The 27,075-nt window shown below is 43.4% G+C and overlaps 1 protein-coding gene across 1 annotated transcript in view; it reads right to left on the reverse strand.

Moving 5' to 3' along the window:
- Positions 1-512: 512 nt before the first annotated feature.
- Positions 513-27,075, reverse strand: part of LOC122924277 (lipopolysaccharide-binding protein-like) — a 99,157-nt gene continuing 72,594 nt past the window's right edge. The window contains exons 12-15 of the mRNA XM_044275221.1: positions 20,659-20,701; positions 19,779-19,842; positions 19,611-19,687; positions 513-607 (exon numbers count right to left, since the gene is read on the reverse strand). Of these exons, the coding sequence (XP_044131156.1) occupies positions 527-607; positions 19,611-19,687; positions 19,779-19,842; positions 20,659-20,701 (265 nt within the window). The 3' untranslated portion in view covers positions 513-526. The remainder of the gene's footprint in view (positions 608-19,610; positions 19,688-19,778; positions 19,843-20,658; positions 20,702-27,075) is intronic.

The raw sequence follows: 27,075 nt of genomic DNA on the forward strand, positions 1-27,075 counted from the left end.
GAGAGCATTCCTATTTCTAAACTTGAGAAACTGGTCTCCTAGGTCCCCAGACGTCTGTTGAGTGTTGTAAGAAGAAGAGGAGATGCCACACAGTGGTGAAAATGGCCTTGTCCCAACTTTTTGGGGATTTGTTGATACCATGAAATTCTGATTCAACATATTTTTCCCTTAAAATGGTACATTTTCTCAGTTTAAACTTTTGTTCCGTGATTTATGTTCTATTCTGAATAAAATATTAGAAGTTGGCACCTCCACATCATTGCATTCAGTTTTTATTCACGATTTGTATAGTGTCCCAACTTTTTGGGAATCCGGTTTGTAATTGCCAGAGTTGATGGCTGGTGGCTTTCTTTTCAATGATGTCCTAAGGCGCATTTAAAATATGTAAAGATGTTCTCTAATAAATTGGCTTTGTCACAGGTTGTTCTATGAAAAAAAATTCCATTCCAATTCATTGACAAGAGTTTATTAAAATGAAACACTCAGTGAAACATATAGAAGGTGGAAGTATGGAACACGTCATGACTCATGACACATGTTCAGGCAGAATGACCATTAATTCTTTCCAGGGTATGTAATACATATCCATCGACATCAATAGGCATCCCTGAAATGAAACAACAGTGATTAGTACCCTTGTGGTAATTAATACCTCCTAATTGATAGATAATAGCAAGGGCGGATTGGCCACAGAGCTTACAGGGAAATTTCCCGGTGGGCTGATGCCCAGGGGCCTGCCTAAGACCTCCTGAATTCAACTGTGTGGCCCACATCTCACCTCCATCTGCTACTGGAGGAGGAGAAAGACAGAAAATGACCTCTATTGATGGCCACCACAGAGGGATAGCTTTTGGGGCAATATATTGTGCTATATAATTCTGATGGGTCGGCACTTTGCATTATGGTATTGCTTACCCCGCCTACTTGTGTTGGCCCGCCTTCTGTCAAGTAGGAACCCCTACAACATAGGGCCACTTTGAGTTCCCAGGTGGCAAACCTATGGCACGGGTGGCCTTCTCTGTGGGCACCTGCACCCTGGAAAAAGTCTATAGTGTACCGATATGCCTTTTCCTGCCATTCATCAGAGCAGGGCGCATTATGAACAGCACAGGGAGCACATTGAATGCAGGCAGGCTATTATAGCTAAATTATAAAATACATGGAAGATATACTATATTGGACTGTAGTATTGAGGTTAAATAGCCGTTTTAGCACTTTGCGATAAATAAGTCGGTTTTGGGTTGCAGTTTGGGCACTGAGTCTCTAAAAGGTTCACCATCACTGCTATAGGCCATATAGCACAGCCCGACAGAAAAGAAGCTGGTTTTCCTTACAAAAATGAACAACATTTAGCGATGAAAAAAGATTGAGATTCCTGAGTGGTTTATACCTTTTAACAGCTAAATGAAAAGATGATGACAAAATTGCAAGCTTTCGAGGATACTTGGTCCTCTTCATCAGGTGTCTTTTAAGAAGGTATCTGAAGAGTCACATATTTATACATCAAAGTACATAGGAATAGTGATGGATGAACATCGGCCGAGACGATTTGCAAACGCAATCAAATGTGAAAACCTTCAGGTCATATTTTCAGCCACCAAATACTTACTAGAAGTGCACAAATAGTCTCAAAAAATGAACAGTGACATACTAGATGGGATCAATTACAAAAAATAAAAATAAAAAAGTATTTTAATCAGGGGCCATTTTTATGCTTCTTAAAGGGAAATTATCAAAAATGTGCCCTGCTGGCCATTGGAGTAAGGGCCCTAAAAATTAGGCATTCACCTGACATAAAAGAAATTGTGATTATGTGGCTGAAGGTATATCAGACGGTCATTGGATATCAATTTTACTGCAGGCCAGTGGAGTACAGGCCCCAAAATTTTTTCATCTACCGTACAGAAAAGATAAAGTGATTATATGGCTGGAGGTATATAAGACGGTCATTGGATATCAATTTGCTGCAGGCCAGTGGAGTACAGGCACCAAACATTATGCATTCACCGAACAGAAAAGATCAAGTGATTATGTGGCTGGAGGTATTTTAGACGGTTATTGGATATCAATTTTACTGCAGGCCAGTGGAGTACAGGCACCAAACATTATCCATTGGCCGAACAGAAAAGATCAAGTGATTATGTGGCTGGAGGTATATTAGACGGTCATTGGATATCAATTTTACTGCAGGCCAGTGGAGTACAGGCACCAAACATTATGCATTCACCGGACAGAATAGATGAAGTGATTATGTGGCTGGAGGTACATTATGCGGTCACCGTATAACAATTTTACTGTTGGCCAGTTAGACTACAGGCCCCAAAAATGATGCATTCACCGTACAGAAAAGATCAAGTGATTATGTGGCTGGAGGTATATTAGACGGTCATTGGATATCAATTTTACTGCAGGCCAGTGGAGTACAGGCACCAATTTTTATGCATTCACCGTACAGAAAAGATAAAGTGATTATGTGGCTGGATATATTTTAAACGGTCATTGGATATCAATTTTAATGCAGGCCAGTGGAATACAGGCACCAAACATTATGCATTCACCGGACAGAAAAGATCAAGTGATTATGTTCCTGGAGGTATATTAGATGGTCATTGGATATCAATTTTACTGCAGACCAGTGGAGTATAGGCACTAAACATTATGCATTCACCGGACAGAAAAGATCAAGTGATTATGTGGTTGGAGGTATATTAGACGGTCATTGGATATCAATTTTACTGCAGGCCAGTGGAGTACAGGCTCCAAACATTATGCATTCACCGTACAGAAAAGATCAAGTGATTATGTGGCTGGAGGTATATTAGACGGTAATTGGATAAAATTTTTACTGCAGGCCAGTGTAGTACAGACCCCAAACATTAGGCATTCACCGTACAGAAAAGAACAAGTGATTATGTGGTTGGAGATACATTAGGGGTATGACAATTTTACTGTTGGCCAGTTAGATTATAGGCTCTAAACATTATGCATTCACCGTACAGAAAAGATATTAGACAGTCAATGGATAACAATTTTACTGCAGGCTAGTGGAGTACAGGCCCCAAACATTAGGCATTCACCGTACAGAAAAGGGCTTAAGGCCATTTTTTCCACTGTATTTACATAGGACAGGGACCATGGTTTGTTCTGGGTGGTGGCTGATATGTGTAGGCTGGCATGAGGAAATTCAATTAAATGTAGTCGTCACAGGTGTTGAATTCCTCCGAGATCCATGCCTCATTAATGTTTAGAAATGTGAGGTAGTTCATACTGTCGTGAGCTAGGCGAGTGCGCTCATCGGTCACGATCCCCCCTGCAGCACTGGACGTCCTTTCGGACAGGACACTCGACGAGGGGCAAGCCAGAAGTTCCATAGCAAATTGTGCCAGCTCTGGCCACAGGTCAAGCCTGCATACTCAGTAGTCCATGGGTTCGTTGCTTCTCAGAGTGACCACATCAACAGTTAACCCGATGTAGTCGGACACCTGTTGGTCTAGGCGTTCCATGAGGCTGGATCTGGAGGCCGGCTGTCAATGGGTTGGCTGCAAGAATGATCTCATATTTGTAGTGACCAACACATCTTTACACCGCCCTCTTCTTGCATGCGTAGTAGGATTGGTACCCGCACCTGTTTCTCTGTGGGTGGAAATTCCTCTGCCAGCACCCACAACAGCAGAATGCAGCATCTCGTAGCAAGGCCTGGAAGTGCTGCATTCTGACAGCCCTCTGTGATGCTGGTAACATGTCTGCCATTTTGTGTTTGTACCAGGGGTCTAAGTAAGTAGCCACCCAGTACTGGTCTTTGCCCTTTATACTTTTTATACATACGTGTGTCCCTCTTCAAAACACTGAAGCATGAAAGCCACCCATTTGCACTAAATTGGAAGCGCCCTGGCTCCTGCTCATTGCCCAGGAGAATGTCGCCCTCGGTCTCCTCCCCCCAGCCACAGACAACACCAGGAAAAGTTTAAAGCCTGCTCTTCTTGCTCCTTCTCCTCCCCCCAGCCACCATCCTCCTCTGACTCCTCTTCAGACTCCTGCTGACTTGTCTCAGATGGAGTAGCCCCCCTGGGAATTCATTCAGCATTGCGACTTCCTCATCTTCCAGCTCCTGCTCTGGCTTGAATAATGACACAACGCAATGCAAGCTCCAGAAAGAAGGCGTAAGGTACGATGTCACTGATGGCGCCCTGGCTGCGACTGACCAGTTTGGTGATCTCATCAAATGACTGCAGAAGTCTGCATGCGTCGTGCATGAGCAGCCACTGGCGCGGTGAAAAGAAACCAAGCTCCCCAGAACCTGTCCTGCTGCAGAGTTCGTACAGGTAGTCATTAACAGCACATGCAGCCTATTAAGCATATACAAGGTGGAGTTCCAGTGTGTCGGACTGTCACAAATCAGACGTCTGACGGGCAGGTGGTGTCACCACTGAACATCAGCAAGGCGAGCCATGGCTGTGTAAGATCTTCTAAAATTTCCTGGACGCTGGGGTATTTGGCAACGAATCGCTGCACGACTAAGTTCAGGATGTGTGCCATGCACGGCACATGTGTCATTTTGCCCTGTTTCAGTGCACTCAGCAGATTGGCACCGTTGTCGCATACCACTTTACCAACTGTCAAATTGAGCAGGGTTAGCCACTGATCGGTCTGTCACCACAGAGCTGAAACCAGTGTAGGATCAGTGTGGCTCTTGGCTTCCAGGCACAACAGCCACAGCACAGCATGGCAACGTCTTACCTGGCAAGTCAAATAGGTTCTGTGGAGCTTGGGGGGGCGCAGCGGAAGAGGCGGTAGCAGTAGAACAGGAGGAGTCAGCCGAGGAGGTGACAGAGGATGGAGTAGGAGGAGGAGAAGAAGAGGCAGGCCTGCAAGCAGTCCATGGCGATAACACCAAATCCACACGGGTGCCATGGGTTACATGCTTGAAAGCCGTCAGAAGGTTCACCCAGTGGGCAGTAAAAGTTATGTACCTTCCCTGCCCGTGTTTGCTAGACCACGTGTCTGTGGTCAGATGTATCTTGGCACCGACACTGTGTGCCGGAGATACATTAACTTGCCGCTGAACATGGCCATATAGCTCTGGAATGCCCTTCTGGGAGACCTTCCACTGCGGTGTGCCAATGGCCACAAATTTTCTAAATGCCTCCGAGTCCACCAGTTGTTGGCGGGCTAGCAGTTCCGACAAGCCAGCGATCAGCCACTGAGCAAGAGGGTTATCCGGCGTCATCAACTTTTTACGTTTGAACATTTGGGCCACGGAATCCTGCCTTTTGCCAGATGAATGCGATGATGGCACAGTGGAAGGTGGAGTGGAGGACAAATGAGAGGAGAGAGGAGAAGGAGAAGAGGCAGGACGTGGAGCACCGGGAGTGTGACTTTGTGGGTTCTGATGGTGTTGCTCCCACTGGGCTCGGTGATGGGAGGATAGGTGCCTTCTTAAGGCGCTTATCCCTAGGTGAGTGTTGGGCTTAACGCGACGTATGCGTTGACAGCACAGGCTGCAGATTGCAACACTATTGTCAGCAGCTGACATGTTAAAAAAAGCCCACACTGCACAGCCATGTGCCGGCGTTCTGGGAGCGCCAAATGTGACCGTACATGGTGGATGGCTTGCTCCAGATACATTTGCAGTCTGCTTTTTGCCTCCTGTGCACTAAAAGTTCTTCCTGTTTCTTCTCCTTCTACCCCCTATCCACTGCTCTGTCTCTCCCTCTGAACTCCCCTCCTCTTCCTTTCTTGTGGGCACCCATGTGACGTCCATCAACACGTCATCATCGTCTTCTTCACCACCACTGACATTAGAGATTTAGGAGTAGGCAGCAACAGCGGGGACCTCCGTCCTTTGGCTAATCTGGGTACTGTCGTCAGACCGCTGGCTGGCGGCCGTTGCTGCCTCCTCTTCCTGATCCAATGCCAAGAATGGATGCGCATCGGTAAGGTCTGGGAATGGATGGGAAATCAATTCTTCTGACTTGAGTGGAGGGGCTATGGTGGTGGTGGTGTATTTGTGGGTGCACACAGCAGAGAGTGAGGAGGGTGCAGATACAGAGAATGAGGAGGGTACAGAAGCGGAAGGCTGAGTGAGCCACTCAACCAACTCTGGTGTATCCTTTGATGTAATCTCACGCACCTTCTCCAACTTCCCACTTAGGCTGCAGCCTGGTGCACCTGCCCGACCCCTACCACAACTGCGGAATGGCCTGCCCCTTCCTCTGCCTGTCATTTTCAAAATGACCCTTTGACAAAGTCCCTATAGAAGAGCAGTATTTGTGGAAGTAGGTGTATCGCAGGCCTCAATCAATATTTGCTGGAAGCTGGTATATCAACCCCCTTAATCAATATTTGGTGGAAGCCGGTGTATCGCAGGCCTCATTTAATATTTGGTGGAAGCAGGTATATCACACCCCTCAATCAGTATTTTGTGGAAGCAGGTATATTGCACCCCTTAATCAGTTTTTTGGGGGGCAACAGGTACATCACACCAGTTGCAATTAGTTATTCCAATAGCGTTTGTCACTCTATATAGCTGTGGTATCTCAGCAGAACCGCACACAACTGCTGCACAATACAAATGCACTATAATATATTTTCTATGTTATAAGGTATATTATAGGTATATCACACCCCTCAATCAGTTTTTTTTGGGGGGCAACAGTTATATCACACCAGTTGCAATTAGTTATTCCAATAGTGTTTGTCCCTCTATCTAGCTGCAGTATCGCAGCAGAACCTCACACAACTGCTGCACAGTACAAATGCACTACAGTGGGATGCGAAAGTTTGGGCAACCTTGTTAATCGTCATGGTTTTCCTGTATAAATCGTTGGTTGTTACGATAAAAAATGTCAGTTAAATATATCATATAGGAGACACACACAGTGATATTTGAGAAGTGAAATGAAGTTTATTGGATTTACAGAAAGTGTGCTATAATTATTTAAACAAAATTAGGCATGTGCATAAATGTGGGCACTGTTGTCATTTTATTGATTCCAAAACCTTTAGAACTAATTATTGGAACTCAAATTGGCTTGGAAAGCTCAGTGACCCCTGACCTACATACACAGGTGAATCCAATTATGAGGAAGAGTATTTAAGGGGGTCAATTGTAAGTTTCCCTCCTCTTTTAATTTTCTCTGAAGAGTAGCAACATGGGGGTCTCAAAACAACTCTCAAATGACCTGAAGACAAAGATTGTTCACCATCAGGTTTAGGGGAAGCATACAGAAAGCTGTCTCAGAGATTTCAGCTGTCTGTTTCCACAGTTAGGAACATATTGAGGAAATGGAAGACCACAGGCTCAGTTCAAGTTAAGGCTCGAAGTGGCAAACAAAGAAAAATCTCGGATAGGCAGAAGCGACAAATGGTGAGAACAGTCAGAGTCAACCCACAGACCAGCACCATAAACCCAACATCATCTTGCTGCAGATGGAGTCACTGTGCATCGTTCAACCATTCGGCGCACTTTACACAAGGAGATGCTGTATGCGAGAGTGATGCAGAGGAAGCCTTTTCTCCGCCCACAGCACAAAAAGTGCTGCTTGAGGTGGGCTAAAGCACATTTGGACAAGCCAGCTTCATTTTGGAATAAGGTGCTGTGGACTGATGAAACTAAAATTGAGTTATTTGGCCATAACAAGGGGCGTTATGCATGGAGGAAAAAGAACACAGCATTCCAAGAAAAACACCTGCTACCTACAGTAAAATATGGTGGTGGTTCGATCATGCTGTGGGGCTGTGTGGCCAGTGCAGGGACTGGGAATCATGTCAAAGTTGAGGGACGCATGGATTCCACTCAGTATCACCAGATTCTGGAGACCAATGTCCAGGAATCAGTAACAAAGCTGAAGCTGCGCCGGGGCTGGATCTTTCAACAAGACAATGACCCTAAACACTGCTCAAAATCCACTAAGGCATCTATGCAGAGGAACAAGTACAACATTCTGGAAAGGCCATCTCAGTCCCCAGACCTGAATATAATTGAAAATCTGTGGTGTGACTTAAAGAGAGCTGTCCATGCTCGGAAGCCATCAAACCTAAATGAACTAAAGATGTTTTGTAAAGAGGAATGGTCCAAAATACCTTCAGCCAGAATCCAGACTCTCATTGGAACCTACAGGAGGCGTTTAGAGGCTGTCATTTCTGCAAAAGGAGGATCTACTAAATATTGATTTCATTTCTTTTTTGTGGTGCCCAAATTTATGCACCTGCCTAATTTTGTTTAAACAATTATAGCACACTTTCTGTAAATCCAATAAACTTTATTTTACTTCTCAAATATCACAGTGTGTGTCTCCTATATGATATATTTAACTGACATTTTTTATCGTAACAACCAATGATTTATACAGGAAAATCATGACGATTAACAAGGTTGCCCAAACTTTCGCATCCCACTGTATAATATACTTTCTATGTTAGAAAGTATATTATAAGTATAACACACCCCTCAGTATGTCACACCTATACCAGTCCTTAAAAGGACTTTTGTGGCCCTATTAGCTAGCGTTTGGTGTCCCTAACAGTCTGTCCCTTCTCCACACAGCAACCACTCCCTACACTGGCAAAACACAGAATGTAAAATGGCTTCCAGATCAAGTTTATTTATAGGGTAGGGGGTGTGTCCATGTGCTGAAACGTCTCAATTGGCTGTCCTGTCCCACCTGATGGATGTTTAATGGGTCAAAGTTCTGCACAATGCAAAAGAATATGGCACCGGCGGACATCGCCATATATTCGCCTGTTCGGCGAACCGAGAACGAGCAAAGTTCGCTGCAGACGACCGCCGAGCGAACTGCAAGGCCATCACTACATAGGAATAATGAGGTAGATGAGACCAGTGATGTAAAGCAGATCAGTGTGAGTGGAGGAGTAAATAAACAGTTGTAACAGTAAACTGTTGGAGCAATTATACATGAGGATTATAGCTAAGAATTGTGAAAGTTTTATTGTCCTCTAATTAATGTCCAGTTAGTGAATAGTGTTGAGCGCGAATATTCAAATAGCAAATTTTTATCGCAACTATTGCCACTTCGAGAATTCGCGAATTTTTTGAATATAGTGCTATATATTCGTTTTATCAAATATTCGCCATTTTTTTCGATCTGAACACATGATTACTCTCTGCTTCTTGCTTGTGGGCCAATGAGAAGGAAGCAATGTCAAGTTCACAACAATACTTTATGCACCAATCAAAAATCTGTAGTCAGACCTGCAAAAATTTGAGGCTGCATGAAAAAATATTATAATCACTGCCGACTAGCGCAATCGCGAATATATTAGAGCCCTCTGCCGTATATTGGAGCACTCACAATGTTCTGCCGTGCCAACCATTTTCTCTAGTCTCAGGAAAAACTCATGAAACTTCTAACAGCTTGAAAAATGTAGCCACAGTTAGCCACGCCTGTATTTTGCGTTACAAATTCGCATTATGTGATTTTTACATTGGCAATTTTTCGCATTCAATAAAATAATCTTGAATTCGCGAATATACGACGATTATTCTACAAAAAATGTGTGAAATATCGCAAATTCGAATATAGCCTCTGTCGTTTATCACTATTCATGAATGCGATGAACTCAAGAGGTCCACAATCCTTAAGAGATGTAAAAGGAAATTTTACTGTACATGCTTACCAAGATTCACAAACTTGGAAGTCCAAGGAGACCAATAATTTAATGCAGTGGAAGGTGTCCTTAAACCCCTGGTGAGAGATACAGCCAGCTACCTGCTGGACACAACTGACCTACTGAATGAACTGTCTGCAATAGGACCCCTACCAGAGGGAACTACTGTATCCATGGATGTAGAATCTTTATATTACAATATTCCACCGAGGGTGGATTAAACGTCTGTGAGCTTTAAATGAAAGATAAAGGAATTAGGACCGAATCTGTAGTGGAACTTTTAGGCTCCTTTCACACGAGCAAGAATTCTGCGCATGTGCAATGCGTGATGCGAACCTGGAATCCGGAACCAATTATGTAAACGAGTCTGTGTACTTGAGCGGTGGTTTTCACACATCACTTTTGCGTTGCGTGAAAATCGCAGCATGTTCTATATTCTGCGATTTCCACTCAATGCTGGCCCAATAAAAGTGAATGGGGCTGCGATTTTCACGGATGGTTGCTAAGAGATGTTGTTTGTAAACATTCCGTTTTTTATCATGCGCGTGCAAAACGCAGTAAATCACATTGCACACGCGCAATAAAAACTGAACAACTGAATGCGATCACAAACAAAACTGAATGGCTTTGTTTGCAAAATCGCACAGTTTTCCATGAACGCATCCGGACATGCTCATCTGCAAGGGGCCTTAGACTTTGGAAATGTTCCCTCTTCCTATGTACTTTGGTGTATAAATATGTGACTCTTCAGATACTGTATTAAGAGACGCCTGATGAAGATGCCCAAGTATCCTCGAAAGCTTGCAATGTTGTCATCATCTTTTCATTAGCCATTAAAAGGTATGAACCACTAAAGAATCTCAATATTTTTTCATCTTTTTTTTATTGACTAGCACGGTAGAAATATATGTATTTAAATGTTTTTTTTTTTACAAACCGGATTCCAAAAAAGTTGGGACACTATACAAATCGTGAATAAAAACTGAATGCAATGATGTGGACATGGCAAATGTCAATATTTTATTTGTAATAGAACGTAGATGACAGATCAAACGTTTAATCCGAGTAAATGTATCATTTTAAAGGAAAAATATGTTGATTCAAAATTTCACAGTGTCAACAAATCCCAAAAAAGTTGGGACAAGTAGCAATAAGAGGCTGGAAAAAGTAAATTTGAGCATAACGAATAGCTGGAAGACCAATTAACACTAATTTGGTCAATTGGCAACATGATTGGGTATAAAAAGAGCTTCTCAGAGTGGCCGTGTCTCTCAGAAGCCAAGATGGGTAGAGGATCACCAATTCCCACAATGTTGCGCAGAAAGATAGTGGAGCAATATCAGAAAGGTGTTACCCAGCGAAAAATTGCAAAGACTTTGCATCTATCATCATCAACTGTGCATAACATCATCCGAAGATTCAGAGAATCTGGAACAATCTCTGTGCGTAAGGGTCAAGGCCGTAAAACCATACTGGATGCCCGTGATCTCCAGGCGACACTGCACCACAAACAGGAATGCTACTGTAAAGGAAATCACAGAATGGGCTCAGGAATACTTCCAGAAACCATTGTCAGTGAACACAATCCACCGTGCCATCCGCCGTTGCAAGCTGAAACTCTACAGTGCAAAGAAGAAGCCATTTCTAAGCAAGATCCACAAGCTCAGGCGTTTTCACTGGGCCAGGGATCATTTACAATGGAGTGTGGCTAAATGGAAGACTGTTCTGTGGTCAGACGAGTCACGATTCGAAGTTCTTTTTGGAAATCTGGGACGCCATGTCATCCGGACCAAAGAGGACAAGGACAACCCAAGTTGTTATCAACGCTCAGTTCAGAAGCCTGCATCTCTGATGGTATAGGGTTGCATGAGTGCGTGTGGCATGGGCAGCTTGCATGTCTGGAAAGGCACCATCAATGCAGAAAAATATATTCAGGTTCTAGAACAACATATGCTCCCATCCAGACGTCATCTCTTTCAGGGAAGACCCTGCATTTTTCAACAAGATAATGCCAGACCACATTCTGCATCAATCACAACATCATGGCTGCGTAGGAGAAGGATCCGGGTACTGAAATGGCCAGTCTGCAGTCCAGATCTTTCACCTATAGAGAACATTTGGCGCATCATAAAGAGGAAGGTGCAACAAAGAAGGCCCAAGACGATTGAACAGTTAGAGGCCTGTATTAGACAAGAATGGGAGAGCATTCCAATTTCTAAACTTGAGAAACTGGTCTCCTCGGTCCCCAGACGTCTGTTGAGTGTTGTAAGAAGAAGGGGAGATGCCACACAGTGGTGAAAATGGCCTTGTCCCAACTTTTTGGGGATTTGTTGATACCATCAAATTCTGATTCAACATATTTTTCCCTTAAAATGGTACATTTTCTCAGTTTAAACTTTTGTTCCGTGATTTATGTTCTATTCTGAATAAAATATTAGAAGTTGGCACCTCCACATCATTGCATTCAGTATTTATTCACGATTTGTATAGTGTCCCAACTTTTTTGGAATCCGGTATGTATTCAACATTGAGCGGCAATAAGGCAATGTCAGATAGGATGGTTTCAAGGTTAGTGTTAGAGTGATTGAGAGGGTAATACTTTATATGCCTGTTGGTTTAGAGATTAAGATCTTATTTCCCTGGGGGTGTCTAGTAATTTATCTCCCTGGGGGGTCTTGAGTGGTTTAGAGGCTAAAGCCACTTTCCTGGTGTGTGTAGTGTTGAGTTATTTAGGGGTTAATAGTTTATCTTCCTGGAGATCTAGACTCTTTAATACCTTATTTCTCTGGTTACCTACAGTGGTTTAGTGGTTAATAACATATGTATTTCTGGTGGTGTACAATAATTTAGGATTTAATACTTTATCTCCCTTGTGTTCTAGAGCAGTGAAAGAGTTTACAGTGATATCTGTGGTGCTCTAGGATGGGATCGGGACCAAGCTGCATTAGCCAGAACAGCCATTACTAAGGATGGGTTCACACTAGCGTTATCGATTCCGTTATGGCTTTCCGTTATAGCATGGTTGTAACGTAAAATAACGAAATGCCCAGACTAAATGCCTTTAAAAAGCATTACGTTTGCTTTCCGTCCTAATAGAAGTCTATGGGAAAGCATAACGGATCCGTCTGGGTCCCATTATGCAAGACGGAAAACAAAGTCCTGGTTGACTTGTCCGTCTTGCATAACAGGACCCAGACAGATCCGTTTTGATTCCCATAGACTTCTATTAGGACGGAAAGTAAACGGAATGGCTTTTAAAGGCTTCCGTTTTACATTCCGCCATAATACAAGTCTATGGGCAGAAGAACGGATCCATCCTTCCATCTTATGGATTCCGTTATTTTCCGTTATAACCATGTTATAACGGAAAGCAATAACGGAATCCCTAACGCTAGTGTGAACCCACCCTGAGTGAACAGGGTCACTGGGTAGGGATCAATTTCAAGAGATTTTCCAAGATTTTTATATTGATGGCCTGTCCCAAATAACTCCTCCGCAAGAAGCTGCAGCTGTTGCCCACATGACATCTTCAAACAGCTATTTGGTGGCAGTGCCATGCATCGGACCTCCACTATTTCAATATTGATGGCCCATTCTAAGCATAGGCCATCAATACTGTTATCTCAGAAAACCCCTTTATCAATGTCCCCACCTACCTCATGCCATTTATAACACTGGTGTCTACTTCTGCACCCCCACAGCTATGCCCCTGTTTAGTCGTCTTCTTAGTGGTGAAGAGAAGTTGAAAACTGTATTGTTTCACAGCTATGAGGTGTGTTCTGCCCAGCAGGGTACAAGAGTCATTACAGATCACGTCTGCCTCAGCCTTGGTATTTCTGAAGTGTTTAGTGTGGTTATAGCACTAGCATCTAGTGGTGTTAAGTTGTATTACACTTTGTTTTTCCTGTTAGAATACTACTGCATTGTGGGTGGAGCACTGCATTGTGGGAGTGCAAAGTATTCTGGGAAAGAGACGTCTCTAGTCTCCAGGACACAGTTCAGAGCTGTCCTTTTGCATATCTCCTTCTCAAACTCCACCATCCTTGTAAAATTACATCTGGTGAGAGATCAACCTTTGTTTCAGGGACAATGGGCCAGATTTATCATGACTCTGACAGCTCACTCCACTTTAACATATGGCTAAAGTCAGTTTTAGCCAAGTCAGATTTATGATCAGCCCTTTAAGACTGTAATAAATGTGGTTTGACGGTAGCAGTTTATCCGTCAGTAAGCAGCTTTACGAAAAAGTTGCACGTTTTTTTATGAAAAAGTCGCATGTTCTATTAAAAAGTCTCATAAGATAAGCATGGTCCTCACTAGAGTGAAATTGCAACTTTTTTGCGACTTTTTAAATAGTCCCAATAGTAAATCTGTCTAGAGATTCATTTACAAACCGGATTCCCAAAAAGTTGGGACACTAAACAAATTGTGAATAAAAACTGAATGCAATGATGTGGAGATGGCAAATGTCAATATTTTATTTGTAATAGAACGTGGATGACAGATCAAACGTTTAATCTGAGTAAATGTATCATTTTAAAGAAAAAATACGTTGATTTAAATTTTCACGGTGTCAACAAATCCCCAAAAAGTTGGGACAAGTAGCAATAAGAGGCTGGAAAAAGTAAATTTGAGCATAACCGAGAGCTGGAACATTAATTAGGTCAATTGGCAACATGATTGGGTATAAAAAGAGCTTCTCAGAGGGGCAGTGTCTCTCAGAAGCCAAGATGGGTAGAGGATCACCAATTCCCACAATGTTGCGCAGAAAGATAGTGGAGCAATATCAGAAAGGTGTTACCCAGCAAAAAATTGCAAAGACTTTGCATCTATCATCATCAACTGTGCATAAAATCATCTGAAGATTCAGAGAATCTGGAACAATCTCTGTGCGTAAGGGTCAAGGCCGTAAAACCATCCTGGATGCCTGTGATCTCCGGGCCCTTAAACGACACTGCACCACAAACAGGAATGCTACTGTAAAGGAAATCACAGAATGGGCTCAGGAATACTTCCAGAAACCATTGTCAGTGAACACAATCCACCGTGCCATCCGCCGTTGCCAGCTGAAACTCTACAGTGCAAAGAAGAAGCCATTTCTAAGCAAGATCCACAAGTTCAGGCGTTTTCACTGGGCCAGGGATCATTTAAAATTTTGTGCACTAAATGCTTGCACCAAAGATTTACAGATAGAGGGGGTCAAACACACTGTACGTGAATTCATCAACTGCCGTACATCTTACGTGGTATATGTCGTTTTTTGCCCCTGTAAACGCTTTTATATAGGCAAAACTATTCGCCCCCTGTTTGAGCGCATCCGTGAACATGTCGGTTCTATACGGTCAGGCAGAGGTAGTCCACGTCTTATTGACCACATCCGCACCGCCCACGATGCTTATCCACGTTGTCTCTCCTTTGCGGGGGTCGAACATGTCTGTCCCATCCCCAGGGGAGGTGACCGGCATCGCCTGCTCCTGCGGAGGGAGGCAAGGGGGATAATGCAGACTGGAGCAATGGGTGCAGCAGGTATGAATGACAAGAACGACATGTCAGTGTTTCTGTAATTTGGATGCGTTTCAAACAGAGGGGCGAATGGTTTATAATGCGGCATCTGGTATCCACACTCCACGGCATATGCAGCCTTTGTGTCATCTGCACGCGTAGCTCAGTTTAGTCAATCATATTTGTACCAGTATCGCTGTATCTAAATCTTTTTCTTTCCCCCTCCACTTGTATATGAATTTGCAGCCATGAATTTAATGTCATGGATATTGCTACATAATGTTATGGATATCCCTACATAATTTGTGTCGTATTTATAGTTATCAGTTTGTCTCCAGTATTTACATTTGTACCCGCTGCTCACATGTTTTTACTTACGTCACTAATCCAGTGACGCATAGCTGTGGCTGATGGCACCGGCCGCCCTGGGTCCGCCTGCTTAAAGTGCGAGTCAGCGCAATAACGTACACAGCGGCCCGAGGAAGCGCGATCTCACGCGCGAAACGCCCGTCGCCGCTTGCAACAGCGTGTCCGCCCCTGGATCCACTATGCTATTTCTTCTAAGGAAGCTCCAATAAAGCAGCCACATTTTGCCTACTCCGGTGAGTGCCGCGACTATTTTACTTCTTCTCTCCTCATCGCGCATCATTATCTCAACTTCTGTGTCGCTGAGCACCACGCAGCAGAGTACATTGTATCACATTTATGGTTTCTTATTACTGAAGGCCATTTCAGTGAAGGCAGTGCCGCCTCGCATTTATCTCCTCATATGCATCATTTAAAATGGAGTGTGGCAAAATGGAAGACTGTTCTGTGGTCAGACGAGTCACGATTCGAAGTTCTTTTTGGAAATCTGGGATGCCATGTCATCCGGACCAAAGAGGACAAGGACAACCCAAGTTGTTATCAACGCTCAGTTCAGAAGCCTGCATCTCTGATGGTATGGGGTTGCATGAGTGCATGTGGCATGGGCAGCTTGCATGTCTGAAAAGGCACCATCAATGCAGAAAAATATATTCAGGTTCTAGAACAACATATGCTCCCATCCAGACGTCATCTCTTTCAGGGAAGACCCTGCATTTTTCAACAAGATAATGCCAGACCACATTCTGCATCAATCACAACATCATGGCTGCGTAGGAGAAGGATCTGGGTACTGAAATGGCCAGTCTGCAGTCCAGATCTTTCACCTATAGAGAACATTTGGTGCTTTATAAAGAGGAAGGTGCAACAAAGAAGGCCCAAGATGATTGAACAGTTAGAGGCCTGTATTAGACAAGAATGGGAGAGCATTCCTATTTCTAAACTTGAGAAACTGGTCTCCTCGGTCCCCAGACGTCTGTTGAGTGTTGTAAGAAGAAGGGGATATGCCACACAGTGATGAAAATGGTAAATTTTCTCAGTTTAAACTTTTGTTCCGTGATTTATGTCTATTCTGAATAAAATATTAGAAGTTGGCACCACCACATCATTGCATTCAGTTTTTATTCACGATTTGTATAGTGTCCCAACGTTTTTGGTATCCAGTTTGTACATAAGAAAACACGCCCACTTTCAGAAAACTGGCGAGCATAGTGCAGAGCAAATTTGTGCGCAGTTTTAGCGTTTGGGACTTTTCTGGGGACTTTTTCACTCCATTATTCTGACCTGAGCTAATGATAAATCTGGCCCATTATGTTATGTAGAGCTGTTCAGCTAGTTGTAATTGTTACTCAGGGTCTCGGGGAGTTGTTATTAATGTTAGCTAGCCATGCAATCTTATGTATAGGCAGACATTTTACCATGTGCCTTCTCTGTTAATGCAAATGTTATAGTACATGCTATTCTACACTTAATACTTATACATGTTATTTGTATTCTTGTAGTTTTACCACACACTTGTACAATCTCTCACTCATGCGCATCGCACAGAGCGTACAACCTGTTGACAAATAAACAAGTTAGACTACTAGTGTTGGGCGAGCATGCTCGGCTGACCACCAGTTCGGCTCGAGCATCGCTATGCTTGGCCGAATATCGCGTATGCTCGAGTCAGTGTATTTAAATCTAATTTAGCCTGCATTTCTGAAATTACATTACAGCCAAGAACCTTAACCACTAAACTATAGAGCTGCATGGCCAGTTAATAAAAAAAAGAATAATAATAAAAATATGAGACTTCTGCTACTAATTTCAGAAATAGAGGCTAAACTATATTTAAATACACTGGGTGTCCCCAAGCACTGACTCCATATATGGACATAGCTATATATGGAGTCAGAGCAGGGACTCCTAAGCCGAACTATAGTCCGGACACCCTCCCCTCTTCAGAGCAGGGGGTGCCTGGTTTAATGCTCGTGGACTTGCATTGTGCTCGGCTGCTCTGTAGAGCACCCGAGCATCAGGAAGTGTTCTACTCGAGCACCAGAGCATACGAGTACTTTGGTGCTCGACCAACAGTATAGACTACAAAGAACAGTCCTCTTATTTGGAAAACAGGGATGGCTTATGCTGAATGTCAGACTGCACACTGTGTAAACGTGTATGGAGACAGAACAAGGTGTTACGATGATGTGTGAGATCCAGTTCCTTCTCAGTTTTACTGCTGCAGGATCCAGGGTGACACCTGTGAGTAATAATTTCATAAACAATATAAAACGCCACTTACCTGATTTTGGGTGGAGGGATCTTACAGGTGTGAAGAATAGAAATTAGATTTTGATGTGTTTGCGTCATACAGTCCTTATTCAATGTTTCAGATTGCAGGTGCTGAAGCCCTGTCATTGTTGGGTGGGTTTACAGGTGGGGTAAATACTGCGGATCCTCCACAGTGAATTTTGTATGGAAAATCCACAGCATTTACAATACAAGCAAAGTGGTTGAGATTTTAGAAATCTCATCAACGTGCTGTGGAGAAAACCCACAGCTCTGCATGTCAGGTCTTGCTGCGGATGTTACCTTTGGATTTCAACCTTTGCAACACAAAAGTTTAAAGTAGTGGTAGACCTTCTGCAATCCCAGCAGAAATGTCACCACGGACACCAGTCCATTTCAGCGTAAAAAATCCACAGCATGCGGCCGTTGGTCGCAATTTGCAGTCCCCAATGCACGGGCAACATCCGTGCGGATTCCACAGATGGATCTAGACCCAGTCAACTTGAGCATGTTCTATTTTTTGCAGTGCGGAGCCTCGGAGAGAAACCCCGTGGAAGCACTCCGTAGGACTTCTGTGGGGTTCTGTGCGTACGTTCTGCACAGGACCTTCCGGATTGCGTACCCATTCATGTGAATGGGTCCTCATTCTTGATGCCGAGTGCACACGGCCGGTGCCCGCATGTTGCGGACCCGCTGTTAGCGGGCCGTAATACGGACATGGCCAGGCAACGGCCGGGTGCATGAGCCCTAAAGCTTGGGCTACAAGTCAATTTTGGGTGTGACATCTATTGCGCAACCAAGGATCATAGTGTAGCAGTGCAGCCATAGAAATGAAAGGTATCACAGTGCGACTCATAGTAGGCCAGGACTGTGGCCCCATAATAAAAAAAAATCCAACATTGCCGGAATCTTTGCGATTTTAGGGTTGTGGTCTTGTAATTGCGAGTACTTGTAATTACACTACACTGCCGCTTCACAGGAGAGGACGCGTAATATAATGAACAGGAAGCAGTGGAGCACCACCTCCTCTTCAAAGATCTGGTGCCCGGTGTTGGCCCCCCGTAGATCAGATATTGATGACCTATCCTGAGGACAGGTAATTAATAAATATGGCCGGACAACCCCTTTAATGGTAATGTCCTTGGGAATCTAAGGGGGTTTAGGGTCAGTACCTTATTTTCCTGCTAGTTTTGGATTATCAAGAAGTTAATTTTATTATCAGTGGTGGTCTAGAATGCAAAATGGTTTATTAGGTGGTTTAGGGTAGCAAAGGGGTTAATGATGCCAGATTTCGACTGTAAAGGTGTCCATTCATATCAACTTTTCTCTTCATTCAACTTTATCTACTGAAACAACCGAGCAAATAGGACTGGACCCCACCTATCAGGCATTTATAGCATTTGTAGATATGCCATGAATGTCTACACCCTTGTTTTTGGCTTTTTTTTTTTTTTGATAAACCTGTAATTTAAAGAGAACCTGTCAAAAGAAGATCTTCTGTACCTGTTTACCAATGTGCTGTGTCTGTTTATCCAATGCTACATCCCATTACATGACAATCTGAAACGCTAATTGTCACATTCCTCTATTATGCTTCTTAGAAATTTATGAATAAATTGACAGGGGTTGACAATTTGACAATTTATTCATACATTTCTAAGAAGAATAACAGAGGAAGTGGATAACACTTGCGGTTTTTCTACAAAAAAAAGGGCTCCAGTAGTTATTTCATGGAGAATGCACAGCTGACAGTTCCTCCAAGTGTTACTCCACCTGTTTAAATTAAAAAAGTAGAGATTCTTCTGTATCCGTACACTATATCCAGACCATAGCACATGGGATCTTACCGGAATGATTGATGTTGCTGATTCCTGTAGAGTTATATTACCAAGTGAAGGCATGGAGATACCACTGCTCAATCCTCCTGGACAGCAAAAGCAGTATATGAGGTTACTACCACCTTACTGAAGGCACACAAGAGTATAAAGAGATAGCGGCAGGTAGGGATGACTTACTGTTGATTGCACGAACTACAGAGTCTTGTAGCATGGGTCCTAGTGAATGCTCCAAATCTGAAAGCTGCGCATAGAGTAATAATGTAGTAAGAGTGTAATGTAAGTAACACACTGTTAATATAGAGTCCTTTGATTTCCACAACTGGATGACACTTATGTACAGTATATAATTGCAAAATGAGACTAATAAAATATAACCATATATTAATACTACCGAATTTATGAATTATTCAAAAATGTGAAAAGAGGAATCCATGCATTGCACCTGCTGGAGGTTTGGTGGCTTGTAAAAGGTAAATAAGTTTAAAGGAGCTTAATTATTAATTGCTTGCTGTCAGTGAATGGAAACATTCAGGGGGTCATTTACTAATCTGAAATACACCTAAATTAGGCATATTTCAGGCGCAAATAGATGAACCGTTCTTCAATTATCTGCAACTTTTCCCCGCTCATGCCAGGTCTAAAATTGTGGGTGGGGAAGGGGACGGGCCAGGAGGCCCGTCTGATTTACAATTTTTTACGCTGGGATCAGGTGTAGAAAATAGTCTAAATGTAAGACAGCTTGGAAGCTGTCTTACATTTAGAACTGGCACTGGATGCACCGAAGTTATGGAGGGGCTTGCGCCTCTTCATAACTTCGGTGGATTCACCGCCAGTGCTGAGGCCTTATTAAGACCAGCGTCTAAAATGCCGGTCTTAATAAATATGCCCCTCATTGTTTAACTTCAGAGGGTTCAAATTACATAGTTACTTAGTTAAGGTGGTTGAAAAACATATAAGTCCATCAAGATCAATCAATGGAAAGATGCGAATTTTAGAAAAGGGGAGTGAGATAAGTGTTACAGTAGTATCCTCATTCATAGTTGTCCTGTATACTTACATCAACATGGCCGACAGAACTTCTGAAGTCTCGGAAATGAAAACTGAATGAAAAATAAAAAAAGGTATGCAGCATAAGACTGAAAGGCCACAGTGAAGCATAACGGCTGGGTGCAGATTTTGCAGGGGATTTGACATGGAATTCATCCTCTGCATTGGAAACTATGGAATCAGTGTCAGAAATCCACATAATAAATTGACATTTTGCAGATTTAAAATCCATACAGAAGTTCAGTTTATGTTGCAGTTGTTTATCGATGCAGTGATTTTTTTTCTTGTGTAACACCTAGAGAAGCTGCACTTGCCCTACAAGAAAGCTTGCCAGAGTGTCTAGGTGCTGCATAAGCAAAGTTGAACCAAAGTTCAGGAGACAGCTGGGGAAGTGCTAGGAGTGCACACCACACGGACTTAACTAAAGTAGAGGGAAAATCTGTAAGGCTTCCTGGACTGAGAAACAGCAGAAATTGAGTATCTACATATCTAGAAAGTGTCTAGAATCTGCTGAATTCAGAGAGGTGGAGCTGTGCAGAGGGCAGCAAGTTAAAGACACAGTACAAATAGGGTGGACAGACATCTGGTTTTAGGCCGGACAGTCCGGTTTTCAGGATCCCTGTCCTCGGTCCGGCGCAGGGCCTGGACGGACACAGAGATGTCCACCATTTCAGTAGCTCACGCTCAGACAGCAGCATTGTGCTGTCTGAGCGTGAGCTGCAGCAACGACTTCTCTCACCCCCAGTAAGTAAGTCACTAGAGCCCAGAGACATGGCTCCCTGTGGCTATCCGCATCTGTATGTCCACTCCGTAGCCCCGCAAAAAAATAAATAGAATATGTTCTATTCTTGTCCGTTTTGTGGACAAGGATAGGCACTGTTACAATTGATCCTCCCACAAAAAAAATATGCAATACGGAACGTCATCTGTTTTTTTTTTTTTTTCTGCCGATCAACAATTTGCAGACTGCAAAACATATACGGTCGTGTGAATGTAGCCTAATAATGTACGGAGCGCTCACTCCGTACAGTATTGAAACAAAGTTTTATGCAAATCGACTTCAGATGAAACATTAATTTATCCCTAATTTATATGAGAAAACTTGCCCTGAAATGTCCCTTAGCATAAATAAGCATTTCTAATGCATGTTCGCCTACACAGTACAGAGCAGCACTCACTGTGAAGACGGCTGGGGTTAATTATTTTTCCCTCCATGCGGGTTCCTATATATTTCTACAAATTAACATATGTACTATGTATATATTTGCTCTGCCCTCCTGCTATATTGACACTGATCAGCATGGCCAGCACTGACAGTGAATAATTAGTCTGTATCCCTGGTGCAGTTGCACTTTAAAAACATTTTAGTTTTGTGCTGGTTGCATCTGCCTCTTTTTTTTATTTTTATCATACCATTATCTTCAGTATAGAACTGTATTAACTGCCTTACTGTTATTGTCGCCATATATCTGCAACACACACAAATCTATGGTGGCCAATCTACAACGTATTGATCGTGTGTGGACAGCTTAGGGCCCCCTTTCCTCAGTGCTTTATGGTAGGGGCAGGGGAGCACATAGCCTTCCTGCTGCCTGAGGCAAAGAAATTGAAACATGGCCCCCCACCCCCATGCAAAATTCTTGACCTAACCCCTTCCCTCCAGCCAGAAGACGAACTTGAACATTCTGGGCCCTAGTGCAAAATCTGGGCCCTGCATGCACGTTATATAATACCGGTGTCTTCTTATGTGGCACAAGAGTCTTTGGGCCCCATCAGGCTCCTGGGCCTGGTAGCGACTGCTACCTCTGCACTGCAGAGGTCTCTAGCCGCAGTCTAATCCTGTAGACTGCACAAGATCAACCACTAGCACCAAAAAAAAAAAAAAAATGTAACCCAGGCTTTACGCTCATGAGAGCTGAGGATCTCTAAAATAAATGTTACATTTCTATCTATCTGTAAGAGCATCCCAAATACCCCCAAAATTGTATGTATGTAATATAGAACGCAATAAAAAATATATATGGCATCCCCAGCAGCGCAGCTTGCTGTTTCCATTACACTTGGATTAGGGAATTGACATTTATGCAGTTTTCTAAAAGCACTAGAGATAAGCGAAAAATTTGCTTTGATCCAAATTAATATGCGACGAATCGCAATATAAACGGCTATTTCCGGGCTGCATAGAGCCTTTATATGGGTGTAGAACACTGTGCCTTGCAGTAACACGCATAGGGAGTGTGCGCTGGTAGTGAAAAAATACTGTCAGTCAGTATGACATGCAGATGACAGGCGTCACTGCACACTTCACATATTTGGGCAGTCACGGGGCCAAAACCGACCAAATAACTCAAGTATTAACTCAGCCTTACAGGTCAATGTTAGTGTAAAGAAGAAGCGCACTCCTTTTACACCCTCGTCAGCTGATTCCACATAGATGTCTACAGAACCTGTTTTATTAAACGCTTATACAAGTAAAGCCCCCACGACAGAGTGCAGAGGGTGTCAGCAGTAAATTTGTGTTGACGTCACTAATTATTTTGCCCTTCCTCTGATCCGTCAGAACAATAACCCACAAAAAATTAATCCTGTGTGGAGTATCCGCCTTCACTCAGGCAGCATTTGCTCAATAATCCATCAGTATTGCCAAAGCACAAAATAATAATGTAATATTGTAAAATCCGGTGGCTCCATGATAAATCTGCAGCGTGAGGGTCATGTGTGGCTTCTACACACTTTCAAAATAATCTTTCAGCAGGGCGAATAGATGCTGGATGACCGGGACGCTCCATGACCTTCCAAGCAGCTGCTGTCGGGAGCAGTGGTTCATTTCTGAGACATTTGTATAGTGCAGGGGGAATCTGAAGACCCTCTCCACCTCTGTGCACCACAGGATGCGCTCCTTTTCATTTCCATGATCACTGGGAACCCGTGATATTTTTACTGGACGAAGAGATCAGGGCATGGTTGGTTGGTTGGTTTAAAGGGAACCTGTCACCAGTTTTATGGTGTCCTAACTAAGGGCAACATAAATAAGTGACTGATTCTTTTAGCAAAATGCTGGGTCACTTTCTTTAATTGACCCAGTCAATCTGCCAACATCTTGTATTGAAAATCTCCAGCTCATAATGATGAGTCATGAATATTCATGAGCTCCTGACTCTCCCCGCCCACCTGCTGCTGAATGACAGTTTGTTTCCATATAAATCAGCAGCAGGCGGGCAGGGGAGTGGCTATAGCTCTGAATTAAATATACGCTCGACTCAATGACATCACACTGGACTCGAATCAGCTCATTAGCATGCGGCATCTTTGTGTGTATATTATGAGGTAATCTGTCACACCAGTAAGGGAATACATCTAAGGTACTTTTTAGTAGTTAATTTGTATATAATTAGTTGGATTATAATCAAATATCCACATGACAGGTTCCCTTTAAATCTTGACTAATTTTGCGACTCTTTCGGGCTCCAAGCTACCTTGAAGCTTTGTCTTCTCATTGTCTGTAGCTACTGGAGGCCTGTTCATGCCAGACAGGTTTTCCCCAGAAGTATCTTGGTCGATGAGCAGCCAATACCGCACTTGCAGTAATCTTGACAGGATTCGTCTCCAGGTGGAGAGGAATTGTTTTCTTAGCATGCTTTCTTCATCTCAACACCACTTGGAATAGAATATTTGCATGTCTTCTGTGTTTTGTACCTACTCCTGCTTTTGGCTACCAAATCATAAGCCAATTCTGATGGGACCATACAGGCCTTACAGCTGCTACACAGACAGGATCCGTTGTGCGTCTCATTTTTCCTTCCTTCTGACAGATCAGAAGAAAGGTCTAATAAATCCTATAAATCATGATGTCAGCAAGGCCCAAAGACAAAATAGTGGCCTAGTCATGAAGTGGGCAGGGGGGGACAGCATGAGAAGTCCACAGAGTGGTCCTATGACATAGTGGTGAGGTGGAAGCAGCATAAGGAGACCACAGAGTGGCCCAATGACGGGGTCTGGAGTTGGCAGCAGAATGAGGAGGCCACCAAGTGGCACAAAGACAGAGTCTGGAGGTGGCAGCAGCATGAGTAGGCCACAGAGTGGCACAACGACAGAGTCTGGAGGTGGCAGCAGCATGATTAGGCCACAGGGTGGCACAATGACCGGGTCTGGAGGTAGCAGCAGCATGAATAAGCCACAGAGTGGCACAACTACCAAGTATGGAGGTGGCAGCACATAAGTAGATACCAAGAAATGGGCCCTAGTAAAGACCCTCGGGAGGTAAACCTCACATACACCACTGGTCAGTAGGACCAAAAGAAATCCCTGTAGGGGTCTACTAATTTTGAAAATGAAAACATACACTTTATTAAGTCTTTGTAAAAAGGGGTTATAGATGCCCCAATGTACCACACATTTAAAACTATCAGGCGATAGTACTGGTTTGTGTAGAAATTATTATTACTTTTTCTCTCAATTTGAAAGAGAGAGATATGATTGTGCAGGTTGGTGGTATACAGTTTGACACACACTTGGGGTATAGCCCTAATTCTAGGTGTCCTAGGACCTGGGCCCAGGTCCCGACTGCTAATCCCTGTTAAATCAACTGTGTGTCACTCTTCACTGATGGCCACAATGCACCACACCACTCAGAACATACTAATTTATAACCCTATTGCTGGGTGAAGTTTACACAGTTACAACCGTCTGTCTAAAAAGAGCACCTAACACTAGTCCCCACCCGACATGTTTCGCCGCGATGCGGCTTCGTCAGGGGTTTGGGGTATTAGCGCCGCCCTGCTGAAGAAACACAGGCTATATGCACTAGGTTACGCCCCCGTTTGTTCGTGGCGGCTGGCCCATTGGTCGCGGCCGCGAGGGGCGTGTCCACTGTATCACATGCACGGACGCCTGGTGATGACCTCATCACAGGCTATATGCACTAAGTCACGCCCCCATTTGTTCGTGGCGGCTGGCCCATTGGTCGCGGTCGCGAGGGGCGTGTCCACTGCATCACATGCACAGGCGCCTGATGATGACCTCATCACCAGGCGTCCCTTACCCAATCCAGTCATCGGCGCCGTCTGATGTCGTCATGTTCGACGTCATCACTCCACCTCCTCCTTATCACGGAGGTGGGAGTGGATATCCAAATGGATACAATCGCATAGTCAATAGCCATCTACTGGATACATTTTTATGATGAAAACCTGGACACATACAAATGGGTATTAGTTAGTTGTCAGATACAGTTGACAAGAAGCAAGGCAGAGCGATACATATTTTTTACTGACAACAGCAGTTCACACTTTGTGTGCAGCTAGCTAATTAAAGCAATTATAAAATACATTTGTCAGATAATAATAGACTCCATTCTCCATTAAACCAAGGCATCTATGCCTATATTAACTCTTCAGTTCAAAAAAAGGGGGGGAAATTGGGGTCATCTTATACCTTTATGTATATATTTTATTTTATTTAAATTAAATCCTCACATAAATGGCAGTTTTAGGATAATCCAGATTCCACCCAAATATATATTTGTCTGGCAAAGTGTTTTTATAAGAAGGCGGAAAAGGAGAAGCCTTCATTAAGTCCAGATGGGGTCTTACTTGACAGTCTGTATATCCATTTGGCTTCTTCTCTTAGTAATCTGGCATCTAGATTACCAGACCTAGGGCCCAATTTAGCTTGAAAGAGCCCCCAGAATTTAAGTACATCTATACGGCCATTATGGACATACGAGACATGTCTATACAAAGAAGTATCTTTTTTTGTGTTGATTGCACTAATATGCCCCTATATCCGTCTCCTCAGTTCCTGAACCGTCTTGCCGACATATAATTTCAGGCACGGCAAGAGGCTATGTAAACTATTCCACTGCTTTTACAATTAAACCAGTCCCAAATTTCATTTTTGATTTTGGGTAAAAACCCACAGAAAGTACAACCACCACACGGATAAGAGCCAGTCACTCTAGATCTCAACCACATTCTATTTTCCTGCCCAATTTTGGGGAGGAAACTATGTACCAATTGATCCTTCAAACTTGGACCACGTCTAAAAGTGACACTAGGATAAGGTGGAAGTACCTGGCGTAGATCTGAATCATTTGTAAGAATTTTCCAATATTTCCTCAGAATATTTGTCATCAGATGATGATAGCCATCGAAAGTCTCTATACATCGGATAGTCTTGCTGCTCTGGGAGGTCACAGGGGGGGCAACCCCACCTGAGATAAGGGATTCCCTTTTCAGAGCCTTAGCTCGATTAAAAGCCCTTTTAAGGGCCTTACGAGGGTACCCCCTATCGCGGAACCAATTATATAAATCGTCTGCTTGGATCTTAAACAATTCATCTGTTGAGCAATTTCTCCTGGCGCGTAAATATTGTCCAAATGGTATCCCATTTTTAAGTGCAGTTGGATGCCAGCTCGAGAAATGCAAAA

The sequence above is a fragment of the Bufo gargarizans genome, unplaced genomic scaffold (assembly GCF_014858855.1).
Source record: "Bufo gargarizans isolate SCDJY-AF-19 unplaced genomic scaffold, ASM1485885v1 original_scaffold_979_pilon, whole genome shotgun sequence".
NCBI classification, from domain to species: domain Eukaryota; kingdom Metazoa; phylum Chordata; class Amphibia; order Anura; family Bufonidae; genus Bufo; species Bufo gargarizans.